Raw genomic sequence first — 16,748 nt, 5'->3', positions numbered from 1 at the left:
CCTACTGCTGACACTGAATTTCTTCTTTGTTCCAGTGTGTGTTGCCCTTTGCACCTTCTTCCAACTATAAGCATCTGGCCTTGAAGTTTAGGAATCAAATGTACTCGGTTATTTTTTTTTTTTTTTTTTCAATTGCATACTTAGTAATTATTTTATTACTTCAGAATTGAGTTTCCTTCATAGAAATTATTCACATAATACAGATCAGGCAAAGATGGTTTCTAACAATAGTGTGTAAGAGCCAACATTTTGTCTGAACTTCAAGTACTTGCAAATGTGTTTTGTATCCAACTTAACTATACCATTTGCACACAGTATCTTGCAAGTTACCAGAGTTCAGAGTGAGGGCATAAATTCATCTGGTGCTGATGTCAATGTTTTCCTGCTACAAATCATTTTGAAAAACCTGAAATTGCAATTACATTTTAAGAAAGATATAAGATAACAAAAGATACGAGGAAAAGAAGTGCTCTGGTAATCACTGCAACCTAACCTGATACATTCTTTTTGCTAGGGAGGATGTATCCAAGAAGCCAGGCATTGTGCTAGCTTAGTAACCCATATACAAAGCTGAAATTTCCATGGTCTGTCATAAAGGCTCTATTAGCACACACAGCTGTGATTTGCATATCCTTAATTCACTTTAGAGCAATGTATAAAAAGAAATCCTAATTTATGCAGTTTGGTTCTAAACCCAGTATTTCAGGCTAATCTATCTAGGACTAATGTCCTGTGATATGAAACCTGGAAACTGCAGTTAACCAGCACCAGAAAAAATGTTTTGGTTTGGGCAGATGCTGAACTAGTCCAAAAGCAATCCTTAGTCAGGAACCCATATTCCACTAGAACAGGTTGGTACTAATTCCTATTCCTAATCAACAGCATGAAACTGCTTCTATACAATTTTACCATTTAAATCTAGAGACAAACTCTCTTTAAGTAACATACTGTAATTTCTATTCATGAAATAATATTTCTGATTGCATTAATACCAGAGATGAAAGCGTGTAAAGAAGACCTTTCCATTTGGAAAACTTTACTGCTCATTTCATGCATGTCAAGTGGCATTTTTCATAACTTTCAATTAAAGAAAGATTAGAAGAGTCAATTTGTACTCTGACTAATGATGGAGACAGAGTTTTGGTAATATATACACAAAAGAATCTCCATCCTCCGAAATGATTTTTTTTTTCAATTGAAAGCATTGATACTAAATTCTCACACAAAGTCCAGATATAGGAGTTAAAAGACACAAATTCCAGACCTATTGGAAGTTGCAACTAAGAAACATAAATGCCCCTAAATAATGCTACAAGGGCATCAGGAAATCCAGGAGCTATCAGATCTCAAATCCTTAGTAAAGTCTTACAAGACCCCCACTCTCTGTGGCTCAGAAATACAGCAGCCTAGAGCAGCCATCAAACCTAGTGGCTCTCAATGGACTTACTTGTCCCATCTCTTTTTGGAGCCATTAAGCTTTTAGCATCCATAACACCTAGCACAAAGACACTTGCCAAGTGCCATTCTTCCTGCCCTTCTTTGTACCATTTTCCAGATCTAGACATAATGTTTTGATTTTAGCTCTAATTAATTTGTCCATCACATCATCCAGAGGACAGACAAGATGAAGGATGATATGAAGGACAAAGTGAGTGTTTTTCTTATCATTTAATTACATTTCACTATAATGGTAGATGCATTACGATTCAGTTAGATAACTGTTTAAAAATGCCCCCCTCCCCCCCTTTTTTTTTTTTTACCAGAGATACTTTTTTTGGCTACATTCTGACATTTTCAGCCTTTCATACAGACACTACATTAGAGTTCTTATGTTGTATGCTTGAACAGCTTTGAAAATAACATTTGAACTAAACTCTGAAGCTCTCCCTATCCTTTTCATGGTGACGCAGGAACTAACTGCTCTGAAGTCCCTGTAAAAGGAACCATTTTGATACTTGATCTGTTGATACTACCAGATCTGGAGACAAGTTACTCTGTGCAAGTCAAATTGGTAGAGGATAAAATATTATATATATATATTACTCTACATTCATATGCATGTATTTGTGAGCATATGCCTACAAAGTCTTGAAGAATTGATCTGATGAGACAAACCTGGTACCATCTGAAACTGCCTCATCTGTCAATTGGGGGTGAATTATCTTGTTAGTTGTGCTGTAGTTGGAGTCAGCTGTCATACAATGCAGTGTAGATGTTCAGGGACAAAGTTTCTGAAGTGATACCAGGAGCATGCCAAATTTACAGCACAGAAAAAAACATTACATAGCAGCAGATGGCACACCCTAATCTATAACATAAATTAGAAATCATTAAAATATCTCATCTATCCCTATCTGTGGTAATTATAAGTAAAATCCCCATATGCAATCAAGGCTTTAATTTCCTGAAAAGCTTTCACTAGTTTACCAAAAAATGTGGCAAGCTTTTTGTGTGTATTGATTAATCGAAGCCCTAACTGGGGGATAATGATAAAGCTGTGCAGTAACGCCTCTAATTCTGCATTTATACCATTAAAAATGCATTGCGCTGAAGCATGAAGCTATTTTGAATTATTTTCCATTATGTTTCAGACTCATTTAACTTCTTAAGTATCTTATTTTCCAATTTTACTTTTCTCCTTTCATAACATTCTAATGGACATAATCAGTGTGTTTATTTATTGTTACCTAGAACCTATCTAATCATCTTGAAAATTAAGTCTCTTGAAGGGTGTAAAAATACCTCAGAAATGAGTGTTTTGTGAAATGTGACTAATCCTGCCTTCTCTGAAGCATACACTGTAGGTTCACAAATCTCATATCACAAACTATTTATTCTACTCATTTTAGAGCACACCAGACAGATTTTCAAAGCCTACTAGCTTCAAAGTTTGTGTCCTGGGATATTCTTGGCTGAAGTGGAGTTAACTTAAAGCTTACTTAAAACAGGCTGTGCTCAAAGCATAGCAGCCTCCAGGCTGGCTTGTGAAAGCATGTAATTTTATCTTCAATCTTCCCTGGGTTCTGCCATTAAAGCATAGATTTCCCTGACATTCTCCTGGTTGGACAGACTCAGCTTTGGTACACCACTGACACAGATACATGCTGAGTGATGCATGTGGGGTGTGAACTCAGAGACCACTGCACTGTTAAGCATCTCAGCACAAGAACAACTGGGAAACAGAATTCCATGGCTCAGGCATTAAGGCAGGCTAAAAAGAAATATATCTCCCGGAAAGACAGAAAGTTGTTACAGCACCCAGACAGCCTTATAATTACTTTATCACCTCTAAATTTGGCCTCCATCTTCTGTATGTAAACCATTCTATAAAGTTACCCTACAGTACATACATAGGTGACCCTTTCAAGTTAAACCCCAACTTGTATGGCATGTCTTCTTTTGCATTGATTTGCTTTGATCTGTCTGAACAGATCTCAGGTTCTACCTTTTGTTAATTTTATTTATTGTTAGCTATTGAAGTGTATAGGTTAGGTAGTCACATAAAGCATCTATTATTCAAAGCTAATTGCTAAAAACTATTTTTTCTAATACTAATATTGGTTAGAAATAAGTTTAGATGTGAGTCTTTTTTTTTTTTTTTTTTTTTCATTCAGCACCTAATACTATTTTAGCTAATTACTGTTGATGGTATTTCATTAATCAGCTTACTGTCTTTGGCTGGGGAGAAGAAGAAAAAGCCTAGCTGTCAAATGTGATTGTTTGCTAAGAAATTACTTCTTTTTCAGGTAACTAACCCAAGTTGAAACACTTTTGCAGCAGACTCCATCGGTGGCAGAGCAGATTCACATCACTGTAACAAAATGGAGAGTACTGCCTCTCTCCATTTTAGTAATCCAGAGAAGTTTTCCTATTGGATCATTGGAAATAAAACTATGATTCTACCAGGTTTAACAAAATCCATACTTTCCAGGTATAGCAAAACAGAAGGATTTGATTCTTTCATTGGTTGCAGCAGCATATTAATTTAAGATTAACAAAATTCATTACTGCTTCTATATATTTATCCATATTGCCCAGACTAATTTCACATAATTTTGTAAAACCTATCTACTGATGTATTTTGTTAAACCTAAGGGATAAAAAAACATGTATTTGTTTGTTTGTTTAGTTTTGTTTTTTTTTGAATGGAAGAATGAATGTGATGAAAACTATTTATTTTTCAATTTTAAGCTGCAATGTATTAAAATGCACAGGGTAGTGGTGTCTACTTTGGAGGTACTAAATATCTTTCCTATTTTCCAATCTGCTATGCTAGCAACATTTAATCCATAAAATGTGATAAAATAATTGCATGTATTTAGTATTTTCCTATATGCTGAGTGCAAAAAAAAAAAAAAAAAAAAAAAAAAAAGCAAGCATAATAAGCATAATAGCATGTATTATTTGGATTAATGATGTGTAACTGTTACCTTAGTTAATGTAGTGAACATATGAACAAATAAACAGTACTCACAGTAGATCTGAATTTATCAACTTAACCGTTATCCTGGGACAGTCTAGGAACTGGGATTGTTTTAAAATGATTTTTGCTTCTGGTAGCAATTCTTTTGAGGAAATTGTAGCCTCAATCAGTGGAGTCCTCAGCACTACCTAAAGTAAAGCCTACTTCTAATCCAGTTCTCTCTGTTTAATTTAAACTGTTTGGGGAGAAGAAATATGTTCTTTTGAGCATTTGCAATGATGTGTGACAAGAAATTAGTTCCATGTTTTGACTGCAGTACTGGTCAGCAGTCAGCTAAGACTGAGATACTAGATGTCTTGTCAAAGTAAATCAGGTTCAATGCATGGGAACAATATTTCCATGTGAGGTAGTTTAAAATCCTCCTCAGGTAGGTTGTGATAAGCTGTTCATTTGAGAAAAATTATATGATCATCCCTTTTAATGCTAATTCAAACTTGTTAATACACATATTCCCTGGCTTGGTATCTCTGTAGGTCTGAATTTGATCATTCCATTTTCTTTCTGAGGTTTCTAACTTACTCGTTATTTAAACCACATCTCTTTGCTATCTAAAATTGGTTGATTCTGAGCTTTCTTACACCTAAATGACACGATCAAGTAGTCCAAATCATTACCTAAAAGGGCAGGGCAAGGGGAAAAAGTGTTAAACTAGATTTTGACAGGAAATTAGATTCAAGTGATTAGCACACGAATTCAAAAAAATCCTGCCTGCCATCCTTGGCTCTTAAGTACGATTGGTGCAGTATATTAATACTGTCATCCAAAATTTCTACCATTCTCTCTCCAGCTGGATATCATGTGTTAAATTTCTGGCTATGTAGTCATCAAATGCCGGGAGCACTCTGCAGCCAGCACATCAATGTCTTTGGGGATGAACTGCCTTGTTTCACTGAAGCATCTCCCTTAGATGACCTGTGAGTGGTGCTGAATGATGCTAGGAAAACAGCATTAAGCTATCTTTAGTACATTTAAGGCAAATAAAAGGGTGAAATAAAGTTTTTTAAAGATTTTTCTTGCATATTCCTCACAGTTTTTAACACCGCCAAATATTTGCAGTTCACATACAAAGGACAAAAAGCTGTCAAGCATCCTTTGACTTCTCATACTAAGCTGAAATTTGTCGCTGCCAAGTATTGTTTGTATGCTAAAATGTGCCTTCCATATCTGCAGCGGTAATGTAACTAGTATGACTTCAATCACCCTATGTAGTTCTTTCCCAATGGTTTATTATATTATCCAATTCAAAGCTCTAGAGTATCATTGCTTACTTGACTGTTGGCCAAAATTTTATTTTTAACAGATTCCTTCTCAGCACTCTGATGACAGTTTTGATAATACCTCAAACACACTGTGACTTTTTGTTTATGAACTAATAATACATTTTGTGCCAGAGCCAAGGGATTCTCTTGTGAGATACATTTACAAGATATTTTGTTGTGTTCCAGAAAAATCTTTGGTTGTACACCAATTGGTCTCAAGTATGTTATATCCTCTTGTAATACCTCTCAGTAAGCTATCCTCTAAGATTCTTGAACTAGGAACATTATAAAAAGTGGCATGATTATAAGATTGCCTGATTGTACTTTGTAATGGAAATATATTTAAAGAAATATTGATTTTTTTTTTTCTGTCTCAAGATATGTTACTCCCAGTTATATTAGTGCAATGGCCATGTAGACATCTGACCACTAGACCACTAGACATATGCAAAAGTGCAGTGCAGCCTAAACAGACCATATTGCAAAAATAATTGGTTTTCTTCAAGTGTCCCAGTACACTTCAAGGAGGATGTTACGGAATATAAAACTTAGAAACCTGTTTCTTCCTTTAGAAATTAAGTGCACACTTCTTTTTGTTATAAAAGCAGAGGAATTATGAAATATTATTTGATGTTATTGTCAAACATTAGTAAAGGATATAGTTTCTAAAATTGACATGTTAGTAAAGGGCATGTTAAAAAAATACCCTGGCATCCCTTTCCTTTAACCTGATCAAAGTTTTAGATATATTTTAGAATGCTTAGATATTCAGTTAATGAATTGTACATTTTAAACATGAAACTGTGAGAGAATACCTTGTTAAAATATCAGTACTTGTATTAAAATGCAAAAAAAAAAAAAAAAAAATACGTACCATTATTCAGCAATTTCAGTTTACACTGTATCCAAGCTTCAGTCCCAAAAATCTTTAGGTCAGTGTGGTGAATGGTGCTAGCTATGTGCCAGAGCACTGATGAGGTGTTAATATTTGAGCTACCAATTCCAATCCTGTCCATAAGGTTGACTTAGTAAAGTTCAATAGTTGCTAATGACCTGTGCTGGCAACCCACCATGCAAAGTAGTTTGTTTCATAGAGTCCATGCCCTGCTCTAGTTCAATTTACAGTAGTATCAGTGTAGATTGTTGAAGTGCAGTAGCTCACCTAACTTTGCTATGGTAAAAACATAAAGATCACTTTATTAAACGTGACAATTTTGGTATTGACAGGAAAATTGAGGATTGTACTGGCAAGTATCACTGCTCATTATGTGTATTCCTAAAAATCAAGTGAAAGAGTTAAAAACAAAAAAGCGATTTTCAAAATACATGTTTTCCATTAATAGACTAAAAATCTGGATGCTCCAAAGACATGCAAAAAAAGTCTTGAGCCAGTTAGGCAAATGCAGACTTGGATTTTGTAATTCTTGAATGCTTACTGACATAAATTGAAGCTGGGGCAAAGAATACTGTGCTCTCAGCTTTAGAACGTGAGCCAGGGCATTAAAACCTTGTGCAGACAGAAGCTGCCACTTTGCCAATAACAAGGACTGCACAGGGATCCAAATCTAATAGAGTAAGCCTTAACTTGAGCTGGAGAGCAAATGGAGAAGATGTACAGATGTGCAGCCACAAACACATTACATAATTTGGGAAAACATGCTGCAGTGGCTGGTATAAAAAAGGACACTACCCCTTAACCTTTATAGTTCAGGCTAGCATTTGGTGCTAAGGAGTCACGGTTTTAGTGGATGAAGTAGGTAATAGATGCCAGCCAGTGGGTCACACATAAGCTAGAGAAAACTAAGTGGCCAAAAAACTGTAAAAATAATAGTCAGATGGAAAACTGGTGAGCAGCAGGATGTCCAGGTGACTCACCCCGATGGGAAGAATGCCTAGCAGTAGCAGGATCAAACCCTCATTTTATAATAAATATGCGTAAGAGGAAAATCACTATCGTTGCAATGGAATTTTTAAGCAGAGTTTACTGTTGTTAACCAGGTGATAACGAGCTGTGCTAGTGAGTGTTACAGGAAGCTGTCATTTTCAGCTGTCATTTTTGCTAACAGAATGCCACATAACATGATGCAAAATACTGCACATATTTCACCCACTCAGCTTACACATGCTAGCAAGATAACCCTACATATTTAAGTTTACAGTTCACACAGTGAACAAGTGGAAATCAGAATTTTGTGCAGTTTCTAATATTTGCGTTTTTATTTTATTTTATTTTATTTTATTTTATTTTATTTTATTTTATTTTATTTTATTTTATTGTGTTTATGTTTTGTATAAAACTCATTCAGTCTGGCTCTTATCAATAGATTTCTAAGCAAAAACTAATCTCTTAAACATGTACACTTGTATCAGTAGTGCTTTCCTTAAACTGTTTGGACATTTTTAGCACAACCTCGTGTAATCTTGTTTTCATTTTGTGATTAAAACAAAATATTTTTGAATTTTTAGCTAATAACAGCTAAATCAGGCTAATCAAGTGGTAAGAGTAAAACATGTAAATGGTCATTTCTTCTGTCTGCAACAAATAATTTCAGCTTGACATTGCACAATTCATTAATATACAGATAGAAAGAACCTAGATCTATAATTTAATTATATAAAACAACAGTTAAGACAGATTCCAAAGCCATCTGAATATCTGGCTTTGATTGTATTCCACTAGATCAAACGTTTCTTTGCTTCTCTTGCTAACAACCCCAGTATCATTTGTAATAAAATTAAAACTGAGATTTATGATTCGTGTAAATAACTTTGGCTTTGGGAAGTCATTATGAAGAAACAAAAAAAATAACGTGCAGTTTTCATTTTTTTTGAATTTCAATTTTTCTTATGCTTTGATTTTGAAATTGTCTGACCATGACAACCTTCACAGCATCCTATTTTCGTGTTATAGGGTTTTTGTGCTGTCAATGGAGACTTAAAAAAAAAATCTTAGGATACATCTGATCAATTAGCTCATTAATTCTCAGGGGAAAATTTAATAGGCCACTCAGCTTAAATTCTTTTCTATATCTTTTTTTTTTTTTTTTTTTTTCTTAACAATCATAGTCCAAATACAGTCAACTCCATTCCTTTTATTGCTAATTTTCTTTGAAAAAAATGATGACAGTGTAATTATCAAGTACCAAAATGCAAGCATACTTTCGCTTTGAATAATGGTAAATGTCTATTTTTTTAATAGAAAATCATAGCAAACCTTCCCTTTTCTCTCAGGAGGGATAAAAATAACTATCATCATCATGAACACAAATCATATAAAGCACATACTAACTCTACACTGACACAGTCTCTCAGAAAATTAAGAGTTGGAGAGCAAAACCCAAAAAGCACAAATCTACACCATGAGAAACAATAAATTAGCCCATGTATAGTTCTGCATTATTGTTAGGCTCTTTACTACTGAAGGCTTGCACGTTTATAGCCAACTTTATATCCCTGACAACTGATAGTGAAAGCATAGATTCCTATTTTGTCAACTTGTTTGCCTTGCAGTCCAAAAAGAATGCCATCTTACCATCTTAATTATTTTTAACAGTGACAACATCTTAAAAACATCTTTCTATTATAGATTCTTGTATCACAAATTGTCATCTGAGACAACACACACAGGTGTTCTTTGCAACAATATATTTCACCTTGATTTGCAACAAATGACCACAAAGTTTTCATTCACTGAGTAATGCTTTATCCTTAATTGCATCCAATACTCCACAGAAGATTCTCTATTAGTAAATAATCCCCTTTTGGCCAAATTTTAGGGCAATCCAAATTTTAGGGCTGCTGTGAACAAAATAACACAGAATAAAGTTCCAAAAATATACGTCTTGAGATAGCTTGTCTGTTTTCAACAGCTTCCTAATAATGATCCTTACTAGCACTCAGTTTTCTTCATTCATGAAAATTTCCGATATTCAAACTGTTAAAGTTGCCATAAGGTCCTAATTGCTGCAAAGACTTACTGCTGAGTACCAAGAACTACAGAAAACTCTCAATGATTTTCAGCACCTATGGTAGGCAGGTTCTGTCAGACTTTTGAATGACCTTGCACAAGTCATTCATGCCAAATATGTAGATGCTTACATATTCACATAGGAACATAATGTTCTTTGATTGTAATAGGGTTGAGGCAGAGAAACACTACCTGACCCTATTCATTTTAAAAATGTTTTGTTTTTTTTTTCTCCATTCTCATCTATGAAATTTGGAAAAAGAGTATCTCATTTTCTAGTCTGTGTCCAGATGCCTATTTATGTTCTAAGATTGCAGGGCTTCCATATTTAATGTTAGAGTAGCATTTAAAGGTGGGACTTTACAAAGCTATGATTTTGAATACCTTTTGCTGCTTCCATGGAGACAATGTCAGGCTCACAATTCTTGTGATTTGTTGTTTTTGAATGTTTATCAAATGGTTTGCAGTCCCCAAGGCAAGCAATGACAGCTGAGAGCTTGTTTTGGTCTAATTTATGTTAATATTGCAAAATACTTTGCAGAAATACTGCAAAAAGAGAGCTCTTAAGCTTAATCAGAAAAGACATGCTTAAAAACTGCAGGCTTGCATGAAAAAATGTTAGTCCAAAGGACATAATTGGGATATTACATTTATACAAATGGAATAGGAAAAACAATCAAACAAGCAATGAATAAATTCATTTCTAAAATGTCTTCTTAGACTGAGGAATCCAACATGGTTCTGTGACTTTAAGAAGTATGCAGCTAAGCTCCTCTCCTGTAAAACTCTCCAAAATTTCTTGCTTGTGGTATTGTAAAACAGCTTATTTCTCATTTGAGCATTGAATTTTGCTTAAAGGTAGGCAAAATTCAATTATTTATGAAGCTACTTACCCAGTATAATACATCAGTCCATCCTTCCATGGTTATACACTGGAATACAGTCAACATTGCAAATGCAAAATTATCAAAGTTTGTTATGCCTCCATTTGGTCCAACCCATCCACCCTTACATTCAGTGCCATTCATGACACACTGACGTCCATTCCCTGAGAATGCACAAGGTGCTGGATCTTCTTCAACTAGTATATCTGAAAATTGACCCCCCCCCAAAAAAAAAAAAAAAAAAAAAAAAAGATATTTCAGAAGCTAAGGTTAAAATCAGAAGTTCTCAAAGTTTTTTGAATTAATTCTATGTGAAGCAATATCAATCCTGTTAGATGGTAAATGCAGATATCAAATGTTGAGAAAGTGAGCCCATGGAAACTTTAGAGCTGTTAGTTGTTCTCACATCTGGGCTCTTAAAATAGTTTAATAAAAACTGAACACATAACATAGCTCAAGCCATTTAGCAATGGGAAAAAAATAATGCATGTTCATATTTACAGTTGCACGAATGCACTGAATCTTTTTTGAATCTCACCATAGTGATGTTTTTTTTCCATCATCTTTACTCTTTCTTCCCTTCCTACTAACACATGTACCACCAAGGACACATCCTGGACTAATTTCTACATATAGTTTACTTCATTGCTTAGGTAACAAAACATACCGTTAGCCATCAGATGCATCTGTCCCTCATGATGATCACAGAATCACAGAATGGTTGAGGATGAAAGTGACCTCTGATGATCATCTGGTCCAACCCCCTGCCAAGCAGTGTCACCCAGAGCACACTGCACAGGATCCCATTCATGCAGGTTTTGAATATTTCCAGAGAAGGAGATACCCTCAACCTGTTGGCAACACTCTTTCTAATGCAGCCCAGGATACCATTGGCCTTCTTGGCCACAAGTGCACATTGCCGACTCATGGTTAATCTACTGTCCACCAGGTCAGTCCCAGGTCAGTCCTTTAAAACTCTAAGAAACACTTTCATTGCATCATTTCAATCTACAGGAGTGGAGGAACACTATTTTCTTTTATTATTATTCTTAGAACTGTGCTTCTTGTCACACCACACAAAATTCTGAAGGAGAGACACTGCCAGATTGTCATCTCAAGAGGGTACCTCTTCCCTGGGACTAGATAGCTTTTAGTAATCAAAGGCTCAGAATACTATTAAGTTGTCCCTTGTGGATAGTCACCCTTACTATTTTCAATAATGACATTTCAGTTAGACATTTCAGACACGAAATACTATTCAGAACATGTTCTTGTCTCTAACTGTTTTGCATATTGGTGGTGGAGGTAGTGTTAGGTTTGTTTTTTGTTTGTTTGTTTTGTTGGTGGTTTATTTGTTGTTGTTGCTGCTGTTGTTTTCTAAATTTAAGGAACTTTTCCTAAAATTATTGATCACTAAAAATCAGGGTTGAAACAGTTTTAGTGCTTTGGCCCATTCTATTTCAAACTGAAATCCCACAGACTTGAAAGAGAACAGAACTGATCCCTTATTTTAGTCAGCAGTTTCATGACTTACCTGAATCAATAAGAAAACAAGATTTGTGCATTTTTCCAATAAAAAGTTCCAATCCTATAATAGCATAGATTATGATTACAAACAATACCAAAAGGGCAATATGGAGCAGGGGAACCATGGCTTTTATAATGGAGTTCAGGACAACTTGTAAACCTAAAAGAAAAGAAGATACAAGATATGAACCAGATTTCTATGCCTTGCCTTACCAAAACTTCTATAATTATACATTATTAGAAATTAATGATACAGGCATGCAGACCATCAGTTTAAAAAAAAATCTTCTGCTCAGAACTACAAAACATTACTGCAACATAATTTACTCCATAAGAATCTAAAGTTTTGTGTCAAAGCCTAATTATTTATTCTGTTAACAAAGGTTATATCACTGAAGCCAATGCTTGATATTCAATAATTTACGTGATTTTTTTTTGTTTGCTCCACTTTTTTTTTTTTTTTCTGAAAGAAAAGGCATGTAGTCAGCATGTGGCTTTATTTTATATGACCTTTTAAAAGTCCTGTGCTACAACCACAACTTTGTGACAAGTCCAGAGAAATTGTACACAGGCAGTTGCAGAACTGTATTTTTGATCCGGAGAGATAACATATAGCTATCTGGGAAAACATATTTTCACTTTGAAGAATCTTACTTTTTAGTTATTCATCCCTTGCATCACTTTCAGAACTATTTCATTTTTTTGTGTTTTCTCCTTAATTTAGCCAGATTTTGTTCTTGTAAAAGAGTAAATGCCAGACTACTGAGGTTGCTACAGTACTGGTAAGAATAAAATATGGCTCATTTTAATTTCAAAATACTTCCTTTCTGGCATCTCATAAGACTGCTTCTTTCTTCAGTAAAGCTCTTTTGCCAAAAATATACCATCACAATCATTTACATGTAACAGAGTATGAGATAATAATAAACACAGCGTTAGGTTTCTTCATTTGAATGTACTGGGAAGAGTTGAGTTGTAAGTCATGAACCTCTTATTCAGCCCAAATAGCTACACTAATTAATAATGCATGAAGAGAAAGCAGGAAGAATTGTTATAAAATTCAATTGCTTTCTTTAAGTAATTTGTTCTACTTTTCAAGTTTCCTAATTTATCTGTTATATTGAGATAAACAGAAGGCATTCATGTGCATTGGAGGGGGCAGGAAGTATGAAATGTGTAATGTGCTTTGGCATACACTTACCAATTTATAAACTATTTTAGGACCACCTACATTTTCAGATGTGTAGGACTTTGGAATTATATATATATATATATATATATTTCCTAGTGTATTTGCATTTAAACATGTAATTCATTTTTATATAAAGCTTCTAAAAGGGAAGTGTATTCCCCGTCTGCTTATTGATCTGTGTAAGAAGATCACACACTGAATGAATTCACAATCCTTTGTTCAAACTGAAATAGTGTATCATCCATCTTGAATCTAACTCTATACATATAACCAGACAACAAAAATCAACTTAATATTATCTTATTTATGTTAGTGTCTGGAACATGAAAGTTAAATAATCAGATCAGTTACAACACTCATTCCAATGGAATTAAACAGAAAAGTGCTTACTGGGCACTCCTGATACAAGCCGGAGAGGTCGCAATACACGAAAGGCTCTTAGGGCTTTGACATCAAAACCACCAGGTTTGCCACCTGAGTGGCTGCCACCTTCTGTTTCTTTGGTTAATTGTTCCAATATTACACTAAATAATCTAGAAAATGAGATGAAAGGTTAGGTCATCACCATCCATTTACCATGCAATCAAAGGCATTAGGAAATTACTTGAACTGCCGATAATTCTGAAAAGCCGTTCAACTGTCAAAATGAGAGGTATATTTATGCATTAAATCATGACAGGAAGAGTTATGAAGTGCAAAAGTTTCTAATCCCTTGAGATAATGATGACAGTATCCAATACATTAGCAATCTGCTTGTATACACCCTCTGTTATTTTTAAATAAATGAAGCTACTTTGCCATTTCTCTTTGTTCTAACATTTTATAGCTGTAAGGTTTGGAAAAGTACTCTTCTCTTTAGAAGATGAAATAGATAATCACAAGAAACCATCTGTTTTAATTTTGGTGGAATATATGAACTCCAAGTGACACTGCAGTTCAATATTCTAAATACAGTCAGCAAAAGCTGCATATATTAAAAAACAATTACAAAAAATATTGAAAATGAGTCTAACATTTAATAACACCAAAATGATTTGTTTCTTACTCATAATAACTTTGAGTATAAAAATATTCCCAGATGAGTCATTTATTATATTGTATTTCTCCACAGCAGAAATGAGCTAGTCATTCATTAGAACAGTTTTCCTTCCCATTTCCAGCAAAAATTCAAACCGATGCAACTGTTTGAAGTGCAAAGTAATCTTAGGCTTATTTTAGTTTGCACCTGCATTTCAGATGCATAGTTTTCTAGACTGCAAGTATGGACCAGGCAAGCCATAACAATACTTTGCAGGGTCTATAGTCCAGTACTTGCAAAACCACACTTCTCCTAAATGGATTTTCAAGGCAATAGTCTTGTAATCCTGAAATTTCTTTCACATTCAAAAAGGACTCCTGAAACATGTAGGTTTTTGGCTTTATCAGGAAAAGTTCACAATGCTGTTATGCTGGATAGTTGCTAGAAAACATGTAATATTTAATAACTTGACCAAATGTCCTGGTTTCAGCTAGGATAGAGTTAATTTTCCTCACAGTAGCTGGTATGGTGCTCAGTTTTAGATTTAGGATGAGAATTATTCAACTGGGGCAGGGAGGGGGTGGGGAGGGAATCGCTTCTCAGGGACAGGCTGGCCATCAGTCAGCAGGTGGTGAGCAATTGCATTGTGCATCACCTGCTTTGTACAAATTATTATTATTACTATGATTATTATCATTTCTCTTTCTTTTCTGTCCTACGAAACTGTCTTTATCTCAACCCACAAGATTTTTACTTTTTTTTTTTCCCTCAAATCTCTCCCCCATCCCACTGGTGGTCAGAGGGTGAATGAACAGCTGTGGGATGGTTAGTAGCCTGCCAGGTCAAACCACAATATCAAAGCAGAGAAATGAGGACTTCCTCCTCTTCCAGTAAGCAACTGACCTGTATAGGTTCATTCCCACCTCTACTCTGCTTATTCTCTTCCCAAATGAAACCCATACAAAGAGAGTCATACAGCTCTTACAGTGAGCACCATTTCAGCAACCTATCTATTTTAACACCTAGAGAAATCCAGAAGATTAATATTTCAGGTCCTAATTCAGCCCCATAATTTAACAGAACACTTCTAAGAAAATGAGCCATATCAATGACTGCAGAGTGGCTGTTCATGCTCCAAAGGTGACCTGGTTCAACAGACTTCTGAATCAACTCCCAAATTAAGAGAAGCTGTTTTCAGCCTGTCAGTCCTTATATCATTCAGAAGATTTAAGGGGTAAATGGACAACAAAAGCACCATGAAAGCTTTCTACTAGGCCCTTATTCTTTCACTTAAATCCATTGAAATTATGCTGCAAAGAATACAGGCAAGTAGTAGACTGCTCAGAAAGTAATTCATACTCTGACTGGTTTCAGAGAATGACAAAGACAGGAGAAATCATGACTTTCACAGCTGTATCTACTGCTCTGTCATTTTATATCCATTGTCTAAAGCCATTAAGGTATAAAAGGAACAAGCTCCTTTATTACTCTTAAAAAATACAGTTATTCTCCTGTACAGTTTATCAAAGTTTAGATGCCAAATTTGATGTTGGAGAAAAAGCCTGTATGCATGCTTTCTCTTTGCCAGTAGAGGTTTCTTATGGTACTGTTAAGATTTATGCATTACGACTGCTTCAGTTTCTGCTGAAAAAGAACACGAAGCATGTTTCATCTTATATGTTGAATATAGGACATAACAGCAACTCTTTCAAAGCTATTAAAATACCTAATGAAATTGCATGATGAAACTAGTCAAATAGAATCACATCCAGAAGTGATTCCATATCCATCTTGGATTATATATGAATACCAACTTCTCACTAGGCTTTTATTTTAAGTATCTGTTAGATAAATGGATTCATGCTTGTTTTGGGGGGTTTATTTTATCTTTTTGTTTGTTTGTTTTGTTTTGTTTTCTGTTTGGTTTTTAACTAATTGTCTTAAAACTGTTTTGTCAGTGCCTGACATGTTATGAAGGGTTCATCTTGTCTTCCAGGTAGACTGATGGCAGTGTACATAGTAATTTATACTGCAAAGGTTTTGCGTTTTGAGCTATAATTTAAATCTTAGTAGGATATTTTAGGCACTTGGTAAGATGTAGTCCTTTTTGCTTCTTTTATTTTCCCTGGGTTCAGTGTATTTGACCTAACTAGATTTAGCCTTCAACACTGAATATTTTATGAGTTAATGGAAAATTTTTCAGTTATCATGTATTTAGGACAGAGCCAAAGATAGAGGTCATGTTAATTAGACTGCTCCAGGGTTACTGTAGCTCTGTGGTCACTTGACAAAAGAGAAGAGGTCTATTCAAGTGACGCCTGGCAAGAGAATTAAGTTTTTGTCTGTGATAGTCTCCACACCTGCCCAAGCTTCCCCTTCAGGCGCAGAGGCCAATCTGTTGACAATGACCTAGCCTGA

At 34.9% G+C, this 16,748-nt stretch overlaps 1 protein-coding gene across 10 annotated transcripts in view; it reads right to left on the bottom strand.

Annotated features, from left to right (window-relative positions):
• Positions 1 to 16,748, bottom strand: part of CACNA1D (calcium voltage-gated channel subunit alpha1 D) — a 244,308-nt gene that overhangs the window by 106,495 nt on the left and 121,065 nt on the right. For all 10 annotated transcript variants that reach the window (XM_068694613.1, XM_068694612.1, XM_068694614.1 and 7 more), the window contains exons 5-7: positions 13,703 to 13,845; positions 12,128 to 12,280; positions 10,603 to 10,799 (exon numbers count right to left, since the gene is read on the bottom strand). In XM_068694613.1, coding sequence (XP_068550714.1) covers positions 10,603 to 10,799; positions 12,128 to 12,280; positions 13,703 to 13,845 — 493 coding nt within the window. The remainder of the gene's footprint in view (positions 1 to 10,602; positions 10,800 to 12,127; positions 12,281 to 13,702; positions 13,846 to 16,748) is intronic.

The sequence above is a fragment of the Anas acuta genome, chromosome 11 (assembly GCF_963932015.1).
Source record: "Anas acuta chromosome 11, bAnaAcu1.1, whole genome shotgun sequence".
NCBI lineage: Eukaryota > Metazoa > Chordata > Aves > Anseriformes > Anatidae > Anas > Anas acuta.
The sequence above is the reverse complement of the archived record's forward strand: the minus strand, read 5'-3'. Positions and strand labels throughout refer to the sequence as shown.